This window comes from Epinephelus lanceolatus, chromosome 3 (genome assembly GCF_041903045.1).
Source record: "Epinephelus lanceolatus isolate andai-2023 chromosome 3, ASM4190304v1, whole genome shotgun sequence".
Lineage (NCBI taxonomy): Eukaryota > Metazoa > Chordata > Actinopteri > Perciformes > Serranidae > Epinephelus > Epinephelus lanceolatus.
Window position 1 is genome coordinate 46,777,966 of NC_135736.1, and position 17,695 is coordinate 46,795,660.

The 17,695-nt window shown below is 40.0% G+C and overlaps 1 protein-coding gene across 2 annotated transcripts; it reads right to left on the reverse strand.

Annotated features, from left to right (window-relative positions):
* Positions 1-507: 507 nt before the first annotated feature.
* On the reverse strand, positions 508-12,540 carry ccsapa (centriole, cilia and spindle-associated protein a). Of its 2 annotated transcripts, none has more exons than XM_033624994.2 (4): positions 12,405-12,540; positions 8,898-9,283; positions 7,221-7,555; positions 508-5,253 (listed from the first exon to the last, which is right to left on the reverse strand). In XM_033624994.2, the coding sequence occupies exons 1-4, from the start codon at positions 12,413-12,415 to the stop codon at positions 5,074-5,076; spliced, it is 912 nt and encodes a 303-aa protein (XP_033480885.2). In that variant the 5' UTR covers positions 12,416-12,540; the 3' UTR covers positions 508-5,073. The 2 variants fall into 2 exon arrangements, with proteins under 2 accessions (XP_033480885.2, XP_033480884.2); XM_033624993.2 differs by having other exon boundaries at positions 7,221-7,558.
* Between the last annotated feature and the right edge of the window lie 5,155 nt (positions 12,541-17,695).

Below are 17,695 nucleotides of genomic sequence, written 5' to 3' on the forward strand. Positions count from 1 at the left end.
CTTTTCATCTGGAGTGTCTCGCCTTAAGTGGAAATATGTAAAAAATAAAGGGTGAAAACTGGATTTAAAGGAGTTAAAATAACAACCTGACTGTCCTTTAAATATTTTGCAGCTCTGACTTAAACTGCAGGAAGTTAAATCTTATTTTAGTGAAACTGAATTGATGCTTAATAAAGAGTCTCAAACACAGAAACAGCTCCGATTGTTCATGCTGAAGACATTAAAGCCACAAACACTTCTCAGGTTTAAAAACAAAAGTAAAAATGGTGAATAAAGAGACATGAAAACGTCCACATGTTCAGTTTCAAACAAGGTAAAATATTCAGTTTTCTTCTTGTCAGGGCAAAAAAAACTTAAACTACTAAAACGTAACCAAAAACAACAGCAGCAAAAAAGGTGTTTTTTTTCCCAAAGGTTAAATTTTAACATATTTAAACTGACAAAATGTGATTAAATTTCCCCCCAAATGGCAAATTACTGTGTGTAAAATCATGTAAAGAGTTCTAATTTCTTTTCAAAAGGATTGAATTTTTAACATAAACATTAATAAAGTCAAAAGCACTGTGTTGTTTCAGACTGAACCTTAAAACAAACAAACTTCTGTGTATGATGAGTGACAATAACAATAAATAAAAGTAAATAAATAGTTGTGCACATTCAGAGTGACGAGGTTCAGCCGGTGTTAAAATCGATAAACATTCTCAGTGAATTTATATGCATTCAGTTTTAAAAGTATACTCACAAAATGTACATGAACTTTAGCCCTCAGTTTGAGTCACAGAACGCGACGATGACATCGACGTGTATTTACAATCTTTAGACATCAAACAGCCGACAAACTGAAAAACTGGTGCAACAGAAAATTCTCAAACAGTTCTTTTAGATGGATTAAATGGAAACAGATAAAATCTAAATGTCAAACGCAACAAGGCGGTAAAATATGTTAACTCTATGAAAATGTAAAATATACTGGATGGAAACATTCCCATTGTTCCCATTTATTCCCGATGCTGGATAAAAACTGAAACTGATTTCAGAAAAATATGATCAAATTTATTTCACTGTAAATAATGTTTATAAAGCTCCATTTAAACCCAAGTAAACATTCATTTGTTATCTATTTACTGTTTTACAAATTACATAGTTATTTCTAGGAAATTAGACACTGATGTTTAAGCACATTCATTTCTATACAAATTTTATATTTTTTGAATTAGAATTGGAAACAAGAAAAACTTAAATGGGAAATCAAGGTATGGCTGAGGTGGTGGTCTTTCAAGTCTTTCCTAGTGAATCTTGTCTGGTGATTATTTTAGATCAGGGATACTCAACTTGTTTTGCCCTGGGGCCACTTTGCAAAATGTGGAGGGCCAATCAGCAGCCTGCAAATTTACGCAGGGGTGTTTCTAGGATTTGAGGACATTGAGGGCTCTGTTGGGGTCCAGCCTGTCCTCCCCTGGTGCTTTATTTGATAAACAAGCTATATTTTGATGCTTTTTTATGCACTCTGGAACCTTAAGTTGCTTTCACACCACCGTGTGGAAACTCGCTGCCTCCACTCATTTCAATGAGGGGAAGGCGGCAGAGGGGAAGCGGTCTCGAACATGGCCGTAGGGGTATGAAGGGGTTGCCGCTCACGTGAATGCATACAGATTTTGCTCTGCCGCACACACACAGAGTTCACTGTGTTGAACTTCTGGCAGTAGCCGTCTCACTCCGACCTTGTCACATATTGATGTTTGGTCATGGACTTTACACGTCCAGGTACCCTGGGTGTGTTGGTTCTTGAAGTTCTGGGACACCGTGTCAAATTCAGCCTGTTACATCTATTGTCTGTTTTCAAAATACACTTCTGTTTCACAGGAAATTTAACTTTAACATACAGTCTCTACATACGGAACAAAAACACGTGGTTAGGTTTAGGAGAAAAGAACAGGGTTTGGCTTCACAATCTTACTGGACACAAACACCGCTCTCTCGGGTGAAAGTCAGTGTTTATTGGACACATCCACCGCCCCTCCAGCCCGTCCCTGTTGGACTTTTGCTTCCTTAACTTTCCTTGTCCCACCGCATTTCCCCGACGCTGCCGGACGCCGTTAAACTATAATGGCAAGCGGCTGCGTATCATGCCGACGTTAAAGGACGCCTTCTTTCGTTGGTTTCTGATGCTGAAAGTCACTGCCCCAGTGCCGGATTTCGATGACTTAGGAGTGAGACCGGGCTGTAAGTTGAGTATCACTGTTTTAGATAGTTAATGACGACCTTAAACATTCCCACACTCATTAAATGCATCATTTTTATTTCATTTTAACCTTGAGACAGTGCTCTATAACAACTCTGAATATTAATGTTTGTTTCATAACAGTGTATGAATTCTTTATTCCAGACAGGGCTGTTTGCCTTCACTAAAGAAACCTGCAGGATTTGGAAGATGGATTTCTGACAATGCAAATAAGCTGCAGTTGTCTTAAGCTACAAAATTAACAATATCATAGTGTTGCATTTTAATTATCTTCACAAAGTTATTGTTTAAAACTTCTACTAAAGCAAAAAAGTCTCTTAAACTTTAAGTTAAACCTTTACTTTTGCACAATCACCCCCAAAATCCCTTCGTTATTGAATCTGTGTTGGTTCATTGGTCCAACATGTAAATTAAAGAATTAAGTTTTAGCATTTGCATTTAACAGAAAAGCACCATGTTAGCTGCGCAGATTATTCCTCATTATTTTTAAACCAGAAGCTGCATCTCAGTGAATGAATGACAAACCTAAACTTTTAGGTTATTTTATTAAAGGTAGCACAGATTAAATATAGTTTCTACTCAGAAAATACTTTAAATACTAGTTTTATTTGATAAATCTTGTGTCTCTATGTCGTTTATATTCTAATCTAAATTTGAGATCCAAAATAGTCAAATATCAAAAATACTCCAGTTTGGTCCTTTTCTGCTGCCTTTGAGTTAAAAACACGCACACAGCTGCCTTTTGTGAAAGAGAACTGAAAACAATTAAATGTGTCTGAAAGGAGATTAACAGCTAAAATAAAGCACAGCAGTTTCATGCTCAGAAATTAAACACATTCAAATAGTGACGTGACCGTAATTTACTTTCTATAAAAGCTTTGAAAGATTTAATTCTCTCTGATGTTTGCTCATTATCAAACGGCTTCTACATGAACACAGAACCACAGAAAATAAAACTTTAGTCCGTCACATCTGAAGAACAAAACTGCTGCAGTTCAGTTTGTGTCACTGCTGTCGGGTGAATAAACACACATTTGAATCATGGAGAAAAGAGTTAGTTTTTTCAAAATTTTCATAAATAATAATTGTTCTTTATGATAACAGTCAGATTTAGAGGCAGGTTTCATTCAGCCATGACAAGTAAGGATCTCCTGGGCATTTGAATAATGCATAATACTGCAAATAACCATGTATAAGTGTATCTTAAGAGGAAATATTAACTTGAAATGAAATTACATTTTGTTGGAAAGATGTGTTTTATCAGTGAAGAAAGGTTTAAACACTGTAGGTCATCTATTATGCTTTGTTACAATGTTGGATGTTCATATTAAACCTGGCCAAAGTGTCAAATAATGAGGTAAATGTATGTGAACATAATGCTCGAGTTCCAAATGTTTTTTCTACCTTTGAGTCGAGATATCAATGGTTAAACCACCGCTGAGAATATTTTTGATCAGTTCTGCACATCTGTCTATAGGTTAATTTTTCTACTCCTCAGTTTACTGCACTGACAGACAGTCGGCTAGATGTGTTAGAGGCTGTACACATGCTGTTTGTTTTTTATTGCAACCTAAAGTTTATTGTTTTCAATGTAGACGTGCAGCAGGTGCACTCAGATGCCAGAGCAACACACACGTGTTCCGAGCACCTATTTTCAGGGTGCGACGGCTGCGCTCTGAGATAAACAGAGTTCAACTTTTGGAACATAGCAGCGCAGACCACATGTCACGTGACGAGGAACAACCAGTCACAGCCGCAGATATCTTTCACTTCTTCTGTAAATATCAGTCTGTGTTGGGAAGAAGTTGATCCTTTGAGTACAGGGCGACCCAGAGCTTTACATCTGTCATACGGACAATATTTTTGGCCTAATACACACAATTATTTTCACTGTCGACTAATCTGTCGATTATTTCTTTGATTAGTCGACGAATCATTTTATCGAAAAATGTGTTAAAATGTTAAAAAATGTTGGTCTGTCTCTCCAGAACCCCAAAATGATGTCATCTAATGCCTTGTTTCATACTCACGCCAAAGGGTTTTAGTTCACCGTCATGGGAGAGTGTGTAAAGCTGCCAATATTTGAACATAAGAAGCTGCAATAAGAGTATTTTGGGGTACTTTTATAGTACCTTCCTATGAAAAATGACTCAAACTGATTAGTCGACTACTAGAATGGTCACTGATTATTTTAATAGTCGATTAGTCATCGATTAGTCGACTAATCAGCCCTAACACACTAAGGCCCAGATCATACAGAAACACAACCTGTAAAACACGGGGCGCACCCCACTGCCTTTTTTTTAAATTGAATGCCATATAAAGTGTTTTTGTCTATTTAAGCATGTAAACATGTTCCAGTAGAAATTCAAAATACAAGTATGAACCCAGAAATGAGCATAAAAGGTCCCCTTTAAAGATATTTCTACAGTAAAATACTGTCAGGAGACATTTTGACTATCTATTAAGCAAAGATTTTGTCTGAGTGTGTAATGATGGTCAGATGTGAGCTGTAGTTCATATTTTAATCTGATTCATTTCATTTCTGAACCCTAATCCATGGACCCCATCTTGTTAAATGTTTGCTGAATATCTTTAGATTTAAATCACAAAGTCTACAAATATTTAACCATCTAAACTTAAGAGTCAACAGAGTTTTAGGTATTTTTCTTTCCTCGACAGCAGTGATTCACTCTCAAAAGCACGTTCATGGACTGTAACGACACAACCTCGTTGTCAGTTTGTCAGCCGACACCTGTTCCACCATCTGATATTTGCTCTCAGATAAGGAAATGTGGTTTTTCAGGGGTCGGGGTGGGGGAGTCCTGTCTCTACCTCAGCCGGGCGGAGAAGCAGCGCATGTACTCAGTCATCCAGCGATCGTCCGCCACCGTCAGCTGCGACCGACTCATCTTCTCCAGGTCAGCCGACCGAGCCCGTCGACGGTCCAGGTTGGAGCTGCGTTTTTCGGACTGCCGCCGGGTCTGAACACAGGCGTCGGACGTGTTGCACTAAGAGGAGAAACCAGAGAGAGAGACGGAGAGGAGAACACCGGTGTTTTATTATTAATGTGTGCAGCGTTTCTGGTGACATGGCTTCACTTCTCTGGTGTCCTGTGAGCGAGGTCGAGCCGCTCTGGAAGACTCACCTGGCTTCATGACACTTTACATCCGAACTCTTAAAGTTGTTCCTCTTTTTAAAAATGTAAATTACATTATGTAGGAAGGACATGGGTTTATTTAAGTGACAATATAATTATTAATTTATGATATTTTCCTTTCAGACAAGATATACCATGACAAGACTCATATCAACGGTGTGTTAGTCCGTCTCTCTAAATTTTGTCTGTGGCTCTCTTCATCTTTATATGTCTGACAGCTATAGTTACTAGTTACTCTGAGTATCAAGGGTTAGGGTATAAAATATATTCTCACTTTATAGACAGTTTAAAAAATGACAACATAAACATTCTTAATGAATCCCCTTGTGTTTCCTGTTGGGATGTTTTGCAGAGGATGTGAATGACAGCAGCAGACAGGAAGTAAACATGGACCCATGCTGTTACCTAGCAATGCAATTTCAGTGAAACAACCTATAAAATAAGAGTAATTGACCTTTTGTTAAGCCCCGCCCCTTCGTGATGGTCCAACAAGCTGTCAGAGTAAGCATGGAGCCCTCACTGTAACTAACTGCACTCCCTGAAGAAATATTATCATAGTTTTGGAGAAATGAAAGAGTGATTCCAGAGAGAAGCAGACAGAGGGGTCTACAGTCTGTGTTTGAAGGATATATCCAGGATGTCAAACTGACTCAGCAGCAACAACAGGTTAAAAAGACAAAGATAGTTAGAAGCTAAAGCCGAACTATAGGCTACAGATCACAGTGTAAAAGTGAACCACCACATCACTGCTGATCGCCTCACAAGACAATGAATATAAAGGGAAACTTTGCTGATATTGAACCAGCTGTGTGGCATCACAGTGTGTGCAGATGAACAGTGTTTGGCTTCACCCCCGTGCTGCTGCCAGCACCAGGACCTCTGCTGGTGGATGGGCAGGGATCTCTGGGGGAAGTCAAACAGCGTTCATCTGCACACACTGTGATGACACACAGCTGGTTGGATATCAGCAAAGTTTCCCTGCTTCCCTTCACTGGTTCCTGTACAGCAGGGTCACTCTTTGTTTCACTGTTATAATCATTAAAAAGCAAAAGCAGCATGTGTATACATTCAGTAGGCTATATCTTCAGTAGCTAGCTAGCTAACCCTACACTTTACAGGGTCTGATTTTGGTTTTGGAACAGGGAAGAAACGTATATCTTTTTCCAACCTCTCCAGGTAACGAGTATCATTAATACACGACGAGCCCCAGACACAACATTTAACTCCAAATCCACAAAACCAGCCTGAAAATGAAGGGAATCTGAAACGACTGCATTAGAGCTGTGTTGTTGTCGGACCCTGGTCTGAGCCGGCCCGATGCTACGTTATGATTGGCCAGTCCGCGCCAGGAGGCAGGACTTAGTGAAGGGTCAATTATAGATTCACTGATACAGATTAAACTACCCAACCTTATAGAAACTAGTTAAAGGAACAGTCCACTCCACAATCAAGAATACCGACATGGCAGAAACAGGGTAGCACAGGGTCAGCCATCAACAGCACCCCTAGAGCAGTTTGGGGGTTTGGTGCCTTGCTGAAGGGCACCTCAGCAGTGCCCAGGAGGTCCCCAGCTGCCAGACCACAGTCCATACTTGGTCCGCACAGGAACTTGGACCACCGACCCTCTGGTTCCCAAGTTCATGAACTGAGCTACAACCACTCCACTTTTACACTTGTACATAAAACATAAATAAGCGTTTGATTGCAGGACTGCTATTTCCGAGTTTAAGTAAAAGATCTAAGTACTTCTTAAACGGACCTTTAACTTAAAGTTTTTACTCTGTGTTTAAAGATGTCCTTAGTGAGACAAACACTCACATCATTGGGTGTCCTCCTGACCTCCGTCTGTCTCTCGGTCCAGTCCAGTCGGCTGGACGATCTCCGGTTCTCCTTGGTGCTGATCGGCGGTTGGCTCTTCGCTCTCGGCGGTTTGCGGACGACAGCCGGTTTGTCGTCGTGGGAACTGTCCCGGTGTTCTGGCTCAGACCGAGGGGTGCGGCGGCGGTGTCGTCGTTTCGGTGCGGAGTTTACTGGCTCTCCCTCCGAGGACGTTGTGTCAGCAGGACCATTGTCTGTCGCCGTGTCCTCTGAGGGTCCACTGGTGTTTGGAGCCACCGAACCACAGCTGGCTTCGTTCACACTGTTTTCTATAACTGCTGGTTTAGACACAGAAAACATGGCAGGGTAGAGTCACAGAGGCAAAATTCTGTTATTTTCTCATTGATTTTCTGTCCGTCGGCTGCAGCTGGAGCTCTATTTCTATTAATTTTAGGCATTTACATGCATGCTGATAATTTTATTATAATTTTAAGTGATGATTGTGACACTGATGGTCAGGGTTAACACTAACTACATCTTGGTTCTTCTGTTTCTGCACATGTAGCAGTGAAATTATGTCCTGACGTGACTGTAATTACACATGTGGCATCATGACTAGTGGTTTTAAAAAGAAAAACAAATGTTTTGGATTAAAGGGTGGATCTGTGTGCGCTCTTTTCTGGGTTTTCAAATGGAAACGTCCACTCAGCTGTTAGCAAAAAGCAGTGAAGATATTCAATTCACTGTCAAAGAAAAGCACCCAATTATCATATTTCAAGACCTGAAAACAAACAAACATTTGCTGTTCTTGCTTGTTCTTGCTTGCTCTAGTTTCAACGACCGTCTCTTGGGTCTATGTGTTAACAGACAATCATTTTTATACCTAACATGACAGTTCATTGTTGCTTTGCTGAGGAAATGTTGCAGGAGATTACAGCTCTGCTCAGAAGATTATAATATACTTAATTTATTCCCTTAACAGACTGTTCTGTAACAGCATGTTTGAGTCATGGTGGCTTTTGGCCAGCAGAACAAATATGCTAACATGCTGGTTTATTATTCTATTCAGTATATAAACCCTGGAAAGTTTTTGTGGTGGTCCCCGGACACTCTCCTCTCTGAGCTCAGAGATAAAGGACCTATTGTGTCTCTTCTCACATCTCCATGGCTGCATTTCAGTGTCTGAACAGGACGAAACAGTCCCATCTGATCACTGAACCTTCAGTCCAAATATTTTTAGCATCAGTGTCTCCCCGAGGTGAGCCAGCCTCTGGCCCTCATACTGACAGAGAGACGCTCACACAGGAGCACAAAGAACCTCCTCCTGGGGGTCTGTTGGATTATCCCAAAATATTTCTGGAAGCGAGACAGGAAAGAGACGATCCAGAACAAACAGGACAACTAGAGTATGGAGAGTCTTATTTGTCTTACAGTGCATCCTGATCATCAGCTGTGATGAAAACAACCCATCTCAAGTTCTGAGAGCCAAAAGAGACGTCTTTAAATTGCTTATTTAGTTCAACCAACAGTCCAAAACCCCCAAAGCAATCAGGTTACAACAGACAAAAGTCGTCTCTTTAGAGAAGCTGGAACCAAAGAATATTTGGCATTTTTGCTAGATAAATGATTTACAAGATTAATCAGTTATTGAAATTGTATTGGTAACGGTCTCCCCACCTGAAGTCGGTGCAGTGTCTACGACTGCTGCTTCTCCACCTCCCACCTCAGCCTCTCCGTCCTCTGGAGGTGGTATCGGCCCGGGGCTGGACATCTGTTTCACCTCCAAGGATGGCGGTGGCGGCGGCAGCGACAGAGGAGCAATTTTGTTCCTGGTCAGCCTCGGCGTGGACCAGCCGCTGGAGTCAGAGCCGCTGTCCCAGCCCTCCCAGAACCAGGGCTTGTGGGAGTGCTCCATCACCCGCCGGGTCAGACGGTACTTCACAGAGTCCTCGTAACATTTGGAAAACGTCTCCCATTTTGGATCCCTGAATTTCTTCATATACTCTGTCCGGATTTTTTTGGTCACCATGATTTTTGCTATTGCTCCTGTCTGGTTCTTATCACTGTGGAAATAAAGAGGAGGAATTAAAACAATGACACTAACAAAACAAAATAAAAATAGAGCCCCGGGCAGCACTTAACAGGATTAACCCATGAAACATGATGAGCACTGCAGTCTGTCTATCACAAGACAAGAGACGAACTAAGAGCTGTGCGTTCATCAAATCTCATACACAAGAATCTTCATTGACTTAGTATAGAAACGTCAGTGACATAGAAAATTATAAAAGCATCACAAACTGCTAATGCTGTTGTGATAGAAAATAAGGCCAAAATTCCTCTTTTTCTGACTGACAATTTATGGGAGAGAAAATTTAAATAACAAAGTGTTTTGAAGCTTTCATTTTGCCAATAACAGGTGAAGGAAACATTCAGATTCTTTACATCATTAAACGTAAAAATACAGCGCTGTAAAAATATTTCACTACAAGTAAAAATCCTGCACTGAAAATGTTACTTCAGTAACTGTATAAAAATGTCCCGTGTGACTGTTATGTTATTATATATGATATCACTAGATCTTGAGGTGCAGCCAGGGGGAGGAAGGGGTCTGGTTTGGGGACCTCAGAATTGCACCTCTGCTTTTTCGCAGATGATGTTGTTCTGTTGGCTCCATCACACCGTGACCTCCAGCATGCACTGGGGCAGTTTGCAGCAGAGTGTGAAGCGGTCATGATGAGAGTCAGCACCTCCAAATCTTAGGCCATGGTTCTCTGCTGGAAACTGGTGGACTGTCCCCTCTGGGTTGGAGAGTTACTGCCTCAAGCGAGGGGGTTCAAGTATCTCGGGGTCTTGCTCACAAGTGAAGGTAGAATGGAGCGTGAGATGGATTGGCGGTTTGGTGCAGCTTCTGCAGTGATGCAGGCACTGCGCCGGTCAGTCGTGATGAAGAGGGAGCTGAGCAAGAGGGAGAAGCTTTTGATTTACTGGTACATCTACGTCCCAACCCTCTCCTATGGTCATGAGCTCTGGGTGGTGACCTAAAGAATGAGGTCGCGGATACAAGCGGCTGAAATGAGTTTCCTCTGTGGGGTGTCAGCCATAGAGATCGGGGGAGGAGCTCGGACATCTGGAGGGAGCTTGGAGTAGAGCCGCTGCTCCTTCACGTCGAAAGGGGTCAGTTGAGGTGGTGTGTTTCAGGCACTGAGATATGTAATCCCTCCAGTGCGTTCTGCCCCGGGGCCTCCTACCAGTGGCACGTCCCACTGGTAGGAGGCCCCGGGGCAGACCCAGAACGCACTGGAGGGATTACATATCTCATCTGGCCTGGGAACACCTTTGGGGCCCCCAGGAGGAGCTGGAAAGCATTGCTGGGGAGAGGGATGTCTTGGGTGTTTTGCTTGGCCTGCTGCCCCCGCGACCTGGCCTCAGAATGACGATGGATGGATGGATGGATGGATGATTCTGAATCATGCATTAATGTAAAAGCAGAATTTTACTGTTGTAATTGGTTGAGATGAAGCTCATTTTGAACTGTTGACTAATGATTATTTCAAATGTGGATTAATTTGCTGAATATTTTCACCATTGATCCATTGGTTTTTAGGTTTGTGAAATTCGTGAAAATAGCAAGAAATGTTCATCACAATGACCCAGAGCCCAAAGTGACACCTTTACAATGTTTGTTTAGTCCAAACAACAGTCCAAACCTCAACATTACTCCTAATACATTACATTTATTAATAGTATTCAAAGAAAAAGCAGCAAAGGAACTGTGAAGTGACTGGCATTTTTGTTAAAGAAACAACAATAATTATGATAAACTGAGGTTCTCCTTGTAGGTACTAAATCTACTTTGGCTAAACCTCATAGTTTCTCTCTGACCACTGACATCTCTAAAGTCTGGGTGTCATCCTGGACAGTACATTGTCCTCTGAGGCTCACATCAACGATGTTACTTGGACTGCATACTTTCATCTACGAAATATTAATTGTCTTCGCCCGTCACTTGCACCTCAGAGCGCTGCTGTCCTCATTCACTATTTGGTGTCATCTCATATTGATTATTGCAATTCTGTCCTCTTTGGTCTCCCTCTCAAGTGTCTTCATAAACTCCAGTTGGTCCAGAATTCAGCCGCCCGTATTGTTACCAGAACCTCCTCTATAGATCGTATCACTCCTATTCTCCAACAGCTTCACTGGCTTCTTGCCCCTTCCTACCTGTCTGAACTCCTTCATATCTACACACCCTCCCTTACTCTGAGATCCTCTGCTGCAATCCAGCTCACATCACCATCTGCCCTCTATGGATACATTGCTGTTTGTTTATTAACTGTGTCTTGTAAGGTGTCCTTGAGTGCTCTGAAAGGCACCTACAAATTAAATGCATTATTATTATTACTGTTATTTTTCTGTCAGTCTACTCATGGTATACAAAATACTCAAGTAAAGTATCAGTATCTCAAATGCTGGTGATATTCTACCAACGGAGGGGATCTACCTGCAGCTCTTAATGACGTGCCCCTGCCAGGTGTGGTCTACCTGTAAGCCCCGCCCACCTCCCTCAGTACAGATTACCCTCAGAGCAGAGGCCGATTGAGGCTTATTATAGTCTTACTACTGCCAGTACTCACACTACATGACCAGTAACAGACCATCTATTTCTGGTAGGAGTCCACACGCCTACACACGTATTTCATTTTATTTTATTATCTAAATACCTGTTATCTCTAGTGAATATAAACCAGATTAATTATTCATTTATCTGAGCTGTCCTACATTTGCTCCAAGGACGAAACCGTGGACAATATTTTTTGCCAAACAGCAAATTATTATTAATTTATTGTCGTGTTTTTTCCCCTTACAACTGAAACAGTCTTATTTTGAAAGCTTTAATTTCCCCAGTCACACCCCAAAACATCGTATTTTCAGAACTAATGCCTTTAAAAACAAGGTAGAAAAAATAATACAGCTGCTGGTGTCTGTTGAAGGTGAAAAAACGACATTACTTATATAAATATGAGTTTTAAAAATGACAGTTATCGTGTGAAAACAGGCTCCAGCCATATTCACAGCCGTTACCCTCACCTGCCTGCTCCGTTAAGCCCCGTTTGTAAACACGGTGGGGTTTTAAATATTTGAGGCTCACGGTTGGATATTTTAATCAAATATTATTTTACTCACCCAGACCTCATTCCAGAGGGGTCCGGTCTGATTTTAAACCCAGTCTGTCTTTTCAGTCCCGCTGTCAGACGCCTCACATCGCTCCGCTTCTCCCCGACTGACAGCAAACACCGAGGCAGCCGAGCTACAAGCTACAAGCTAGCTAACGTACAGCTAACAGCTTCCGGTGTAGACTTTCAGAATAAAAGTGTGAGGAAGCGTCACATCTGTACAGTGGGATATAGACAAAGTATAAATGTATAATTTTTTTATATTTAATGTAATTTGATTTAATATAATTAGACCCGCCCAGTCAAATAAAGACTTAATTTTATTTTATTTTATTTTATTTATCATGTACTACATCATACTTCCATACTATTATTATACAGGGTTGGGGCCAAGTCATTGTTTTGCCAGTCAAAGGTCAGGGACTGTTGGTTACTTATGAGGGGCAGTTGGAGTGAAAAGGGAGAGGCATGTCAAATAAGTTTCTAAGATAAGAGATAAGATAAGATAAGATAAGATAAGATACACCTTTATTGATCCCACAGTTGAGAAATTCCAGTGTTACAGCAGACAAGGGGAAAGAGTCAGATTAAAGATTTCAATACTTAAAAACTTAAAAAACTAGGCATGCAAAAAAAGTACAAAAAATACAAGAAACAGCAATAAATAATAATAATGAGCAGTGGATAAAAAAGTGAGCAATGGATTTGAGTGAACATATTTAGTGCAAAGTGAATATTGTATGTGCAAATAAACAACAACAAGGAGGACAGCAATGCTTATAGTGGTGTTTATTAAGTGTCCATAGTGTCCCTAAAGTGTCCGTGGTGCAGTTTACTGTGAGCAGTGCTGGTTGTGTAGCTTGACAGCAGCAGGCAGGAAGGACCTGTGATAGTATTCCTTCACACACTTTGGGTGAATCAGTCTATCGCTGAAGGAGCTCTCCAGAGCTTTTATCGCCTCCTGCGGAGGATGGGAGTCGTTAGTCCTCAGAGATGACAGCTTGGCACTAATTTATGCTTTTCCTGTATTTTGGCTTAGAGAAGGGCCATATAAATTTAAAAGGTTGTGTTTTGTATTTTGCCAGAAACTGTAAAAACATTAATTTTTGTTGGATTTGGAAATTTTCTTAAGGTCCTCCTTTGCTACTTGTCATCCCCTTTGTTTGTTTCTGTCCTGTCTGGTTGTATTTAACACATCTCATATTCAACACATGTCCATAACTTTCTCGTTCCCAAATGGCTTGGGGGAAGGTATTAACTATTTTGAAGTCAAAGGCTCAAGTCCGAGTGCAGTCTAAAGTCTTAAAATCTGTGACTGGATTGTGTCTCGAGTTCAAGTCATGTGACTTGGGTCCTCACCTCTGCTATTATATTATACTATTCTAGTGTTGAGTGTTGATGGTGTCATAGTACTCTACATGTACTACACTTTTCTGACTTTGATGCTACTAAATCACGTTGCTTGTGTCAGTATTGAACAGTTTAAGTACAACACTGGTCATGAGGACCGTTGGTGTACTCCTTTTTTGCCCTGTAACCTCTAGTTAAATAGCTCTTGCATTTTTTTCTTCTATATTTTATATACTTCTATTTGTTTTTTGTGTTTATTCTTTTTACCTGTCTCTATGTATCTGTACTTATTTCTATCCTTGGCTTATGTTATCATATCTTGATAAAATAAAATAAAATTAAATTCAAATTAATTAAGTTAAATTAAATTGAATTAAGTTAAATTACACCAAGTACACCAAGTTGTTTTTCAGTAGATAACTGTTTTTTAATTCTTTTTTTAACCTTCTTTGGTGGTAAGAATAGCAGATATGTCAATAATAAGATCTTTTACTTAGGTTAAAGTAGCAATGCCAGTGTAAAATTATTCTATTGCAAGTAAAAGTCCTGCATTCAGAATCTAAGTCAAAGTACAAAAGTATTAGCATCAAAATATACGTAAATACCTAGAACAAAGTACATATTACTATATTTAATAATGAGGATATTAATTGTTGATGCATTAATGGGCTCCTTAAAGTTGCAGCTGGTAAAGGCGGGGCTCATTTAACGTAGCCTACCACTGGGTAGTTTAATTTATTTTTATTTTAGTATATGTTGATATTTTTGTACTGGTGATCTACATCTGCATAGTAACTAAAGCTGTTGGGTAACTGTAGTGAAGTAAAAATGTAAATCATTTCCCTCTGAGATGTAGTGAAGTAGCAAGATAAAGTGGTCTAAATAGAAATACAAGTACCTCAAAAATGTACTTTAGTACTTGAGTAAATGTACTTTAAACTACCGCAGAGACAAACTACAAAAAAGTGAACCTTTTATGTAGAATGAGGTGTCTCAACTTGTCTCAGTATTTAAGCTATTTTAATTCATTCAACCTTTATTTTGAAAGAAGCATTTCATTTTTCCGGTTCAATTCTGATTAACTGCCGCGAGCTTGATGGAGCAGAGCTGAGAAATTTTGTAGTAATGAAGAATGAAATATGAGTTCCCAGTCAAGATGCAGAGACCGGACTGCGCGTGCGTGCTCTGCTTGCATCCGTGCGGTGACGACAACAGGTGAAACAGAAACAGATCAGACTTTAAACTCATTTAACTGTTAAAGGTGATTTTAATTCTTATATTTTAAAGGGCTACTACAACATTGCTAAAGTCCTCTGTCAAATCTGAAAAAATAGAAATAACCCTGATGATGTCATAGTGATGTCATTGGGGTTTTCTTGACTTGTGATGTCTCCCACCCTCAACGCCAACTGGTTGCTTTTTCATTTTCCATTAAGTGTAATTTCTCTTTTTGTATGATTTGATTCAGACTCTCTCTCCTCCTCCCGACACTCCTGTTTTGAGTGTCATTGATTTGCCAAAAAATAAAAAAGACAAAACACACAACAATCAAAGTTAAAGCTGAATATATAATGCTGATAGCCTTATTAATATTATTTCGCAATGATATTGTTATCATATACTCTTTGGGGAAGGTATTGCATTTGCCATTGCATTATGGGAAATGTAGGATCCAGTTTTTTGCAGTAAGGACTTTAAGTTAGCATATCTTGGCCTCTTGATCCTTCTGTTTTATTATCAGTCCCTCACAGGTCCCATAACTCTATGAAACAGCAATACTGACATGCTGAAGTGACACTGTAACACTCCTTCCTTTACTTTTTTCTTTATATTTGCACATTTAACAGTGGTGGAGGAAGTATTCAGATTCTTACTGAAACTACAAATACTACACTGTGAAAATACTGGTGCAAGTAAAAGTCCTCCGTCTAAAATGTCACCTGAATAAAAGTCTGTAAGTATAATTAGGAAAATGTACTTAAAGTAAAATAAAAACAATCTTTTCCCCTGAGATGTGGTGGAGTATTTAGTTACTGTCCACCACTGCTGAAGTAAATTATTACTCTGACATCTTGGCTCAGAGACGGGCCAATATTTCCCCCGACAGCCGGCAGAATATTCATCTCCACACTAATAATGTCAGCAGGAGGAGGATATTAACAAAACTGTTAAGTCATGACATTGTTTAGTTTGGCTCACAGGTGCTGCTGGATTTATTTCAGCACTGGAGCCTGACCTCTGTGTTTGTGTTGGAGCTTTAAGAGCTTCACAAAGTTTATTATGGATCTGGCTTCACTCATGTGTTTGGATCAGAACCAGTGGAGTGGAGTTTTTTAACGTTCAGTGTCTCACAGATATACAGAGAAGCTGATATTATATATTTATTTGTCAGCTTTTATCCTTGTCGGTAGACGCTCACATGCGTTTATTGTTCCCTCCAAGATTTCCTTATTTTTACCTGCTCAATTATCGGATTATTTAGTTCATATTAAACATTACTGACTGTTAAGTGAGAGGAAAGTTCAAAGTGTGTGGCCAAAAATATTTGGACCACTTAACTTTATATCAGGTGTTAAATTAATTTTAGTTCATGGGCCACGTGAAGCCCAGTTTGAACTCAAGTGTGCCGGGCCAGTAAAACCGTCACGTAATAACCTGCAAATAAAAAACCTTTCAGATTTTTCCCCTTTTTTTGTGTAAAGATTCTGAAAATGTTCATCCATTGACAAAGCAAATGATGAACAGCTCGAGATATCCTAAGAAAATGATGTGCAAATGTGTCTCAGTTTTTCCATTTCCCATTGAAGTGGAAGCTGTTGAAGAGGTTACGTCATTTTCTGCCTCACAAACCATTTACAATTGAAGATATGTCAGTCTAATGTTGTGTTCATAGCAAACGTGGTGAGAATTTACATGTTGGGTTATTTGCCCAAGTTTGAATACAAGAATATTTTGTGTTGACTCACTTCATAAGCACGAATAACTTGCGTAAAATAACTGAATCAATGAATGAACTTACATAGGAATGTCCTTGGCATCTTATGTCCCTGGAGGATCTCAATGCTGATTTGCTATCATAGTGCAAATTGATCACTGAAGTTCAGATTTTTCAACTCTCATGAATAAGTGTATGGCGTGAAATTGCGTTACTTTCTTCATTCGCACTACTTTATTTGCGTATTTTGCATCATTCGTGTTGTGTCCATCAGGCTGCCTGGTGAGAATTCATGTCTAATCCCATATTTACGTTGACTTTACTTTTAAATCACTGGTGCAAATTGTTTTATTTGTGCATGGTGTGAACACAACATTGTTCTGAGATAGTAGTCTGATACAGATTGTTTTGTACTGAAGCTGCTGGTTGACAATGTTTTCCACAGTTTTCCATATCTTCAAATCTGACCACAGTAAGTTTTTGGTATTTCAGAGAGCTGCATTCTGGTCGGGGTGGAAAAACCTCTGAAGCAGCATTTTACATTAAGTATCTACTCACTATTTAACCTGCTCCTCAAACCTGGCACCTCTTAGCCTCAATATGAGATGTGCAAAGTCATCCAGTGGGCCGGATTGGACCCTTTGGCGGGCCGGTTCTGGCCCCTGGGCCTTATGTTGGACACCCCTGCTTTACACCCATCAGCCAAAACATTAAAACCACTGACAGGTGAGGTGAATAACTTTGATTATTTTGTTGCAATGCATTGTTCTGCTGGGAAACCTTTGGTTCTGGCATTCACGTGGATACCAGGTTGTATAACTAACTTATATTTTGAGTAAAGCAAGAAAGCAGGACTTTCACTTGTAACAGAGAATTTCTGCACTGCAGCGTTGCTGCCTTTACTTAACCTCATACAATGTCAATATATTTGGATAATATTTTGATGTATTTTAGGTCTAACAAACCTTAAAAACATCCAGTGCTCAGAATCAGAAATAACAGGCAGCAGTCATAAA

What these genes read in the sequence shown, in the direction of transcription:
- ccsapa (XM_033624993.2), bottom strand. An exon ending in AGACACTGCACCGACTTCAG is followed by an intron (nt 7,559 to 8,897) that starts GTGGGGAGACCG and finishes TGTCTAAACCAG; the next exon opens with CAGTTATAGAAAACAGTGTG. An exon ending in TCAGGAGGACACCCAATGAT is followed by an intron (nt 5,254 to 7,220) that starts GTGAGTGTTTGT and finishes TTCTCCTCTTAG; the next exon opens with TGCAACACGTCCGACGCCTG.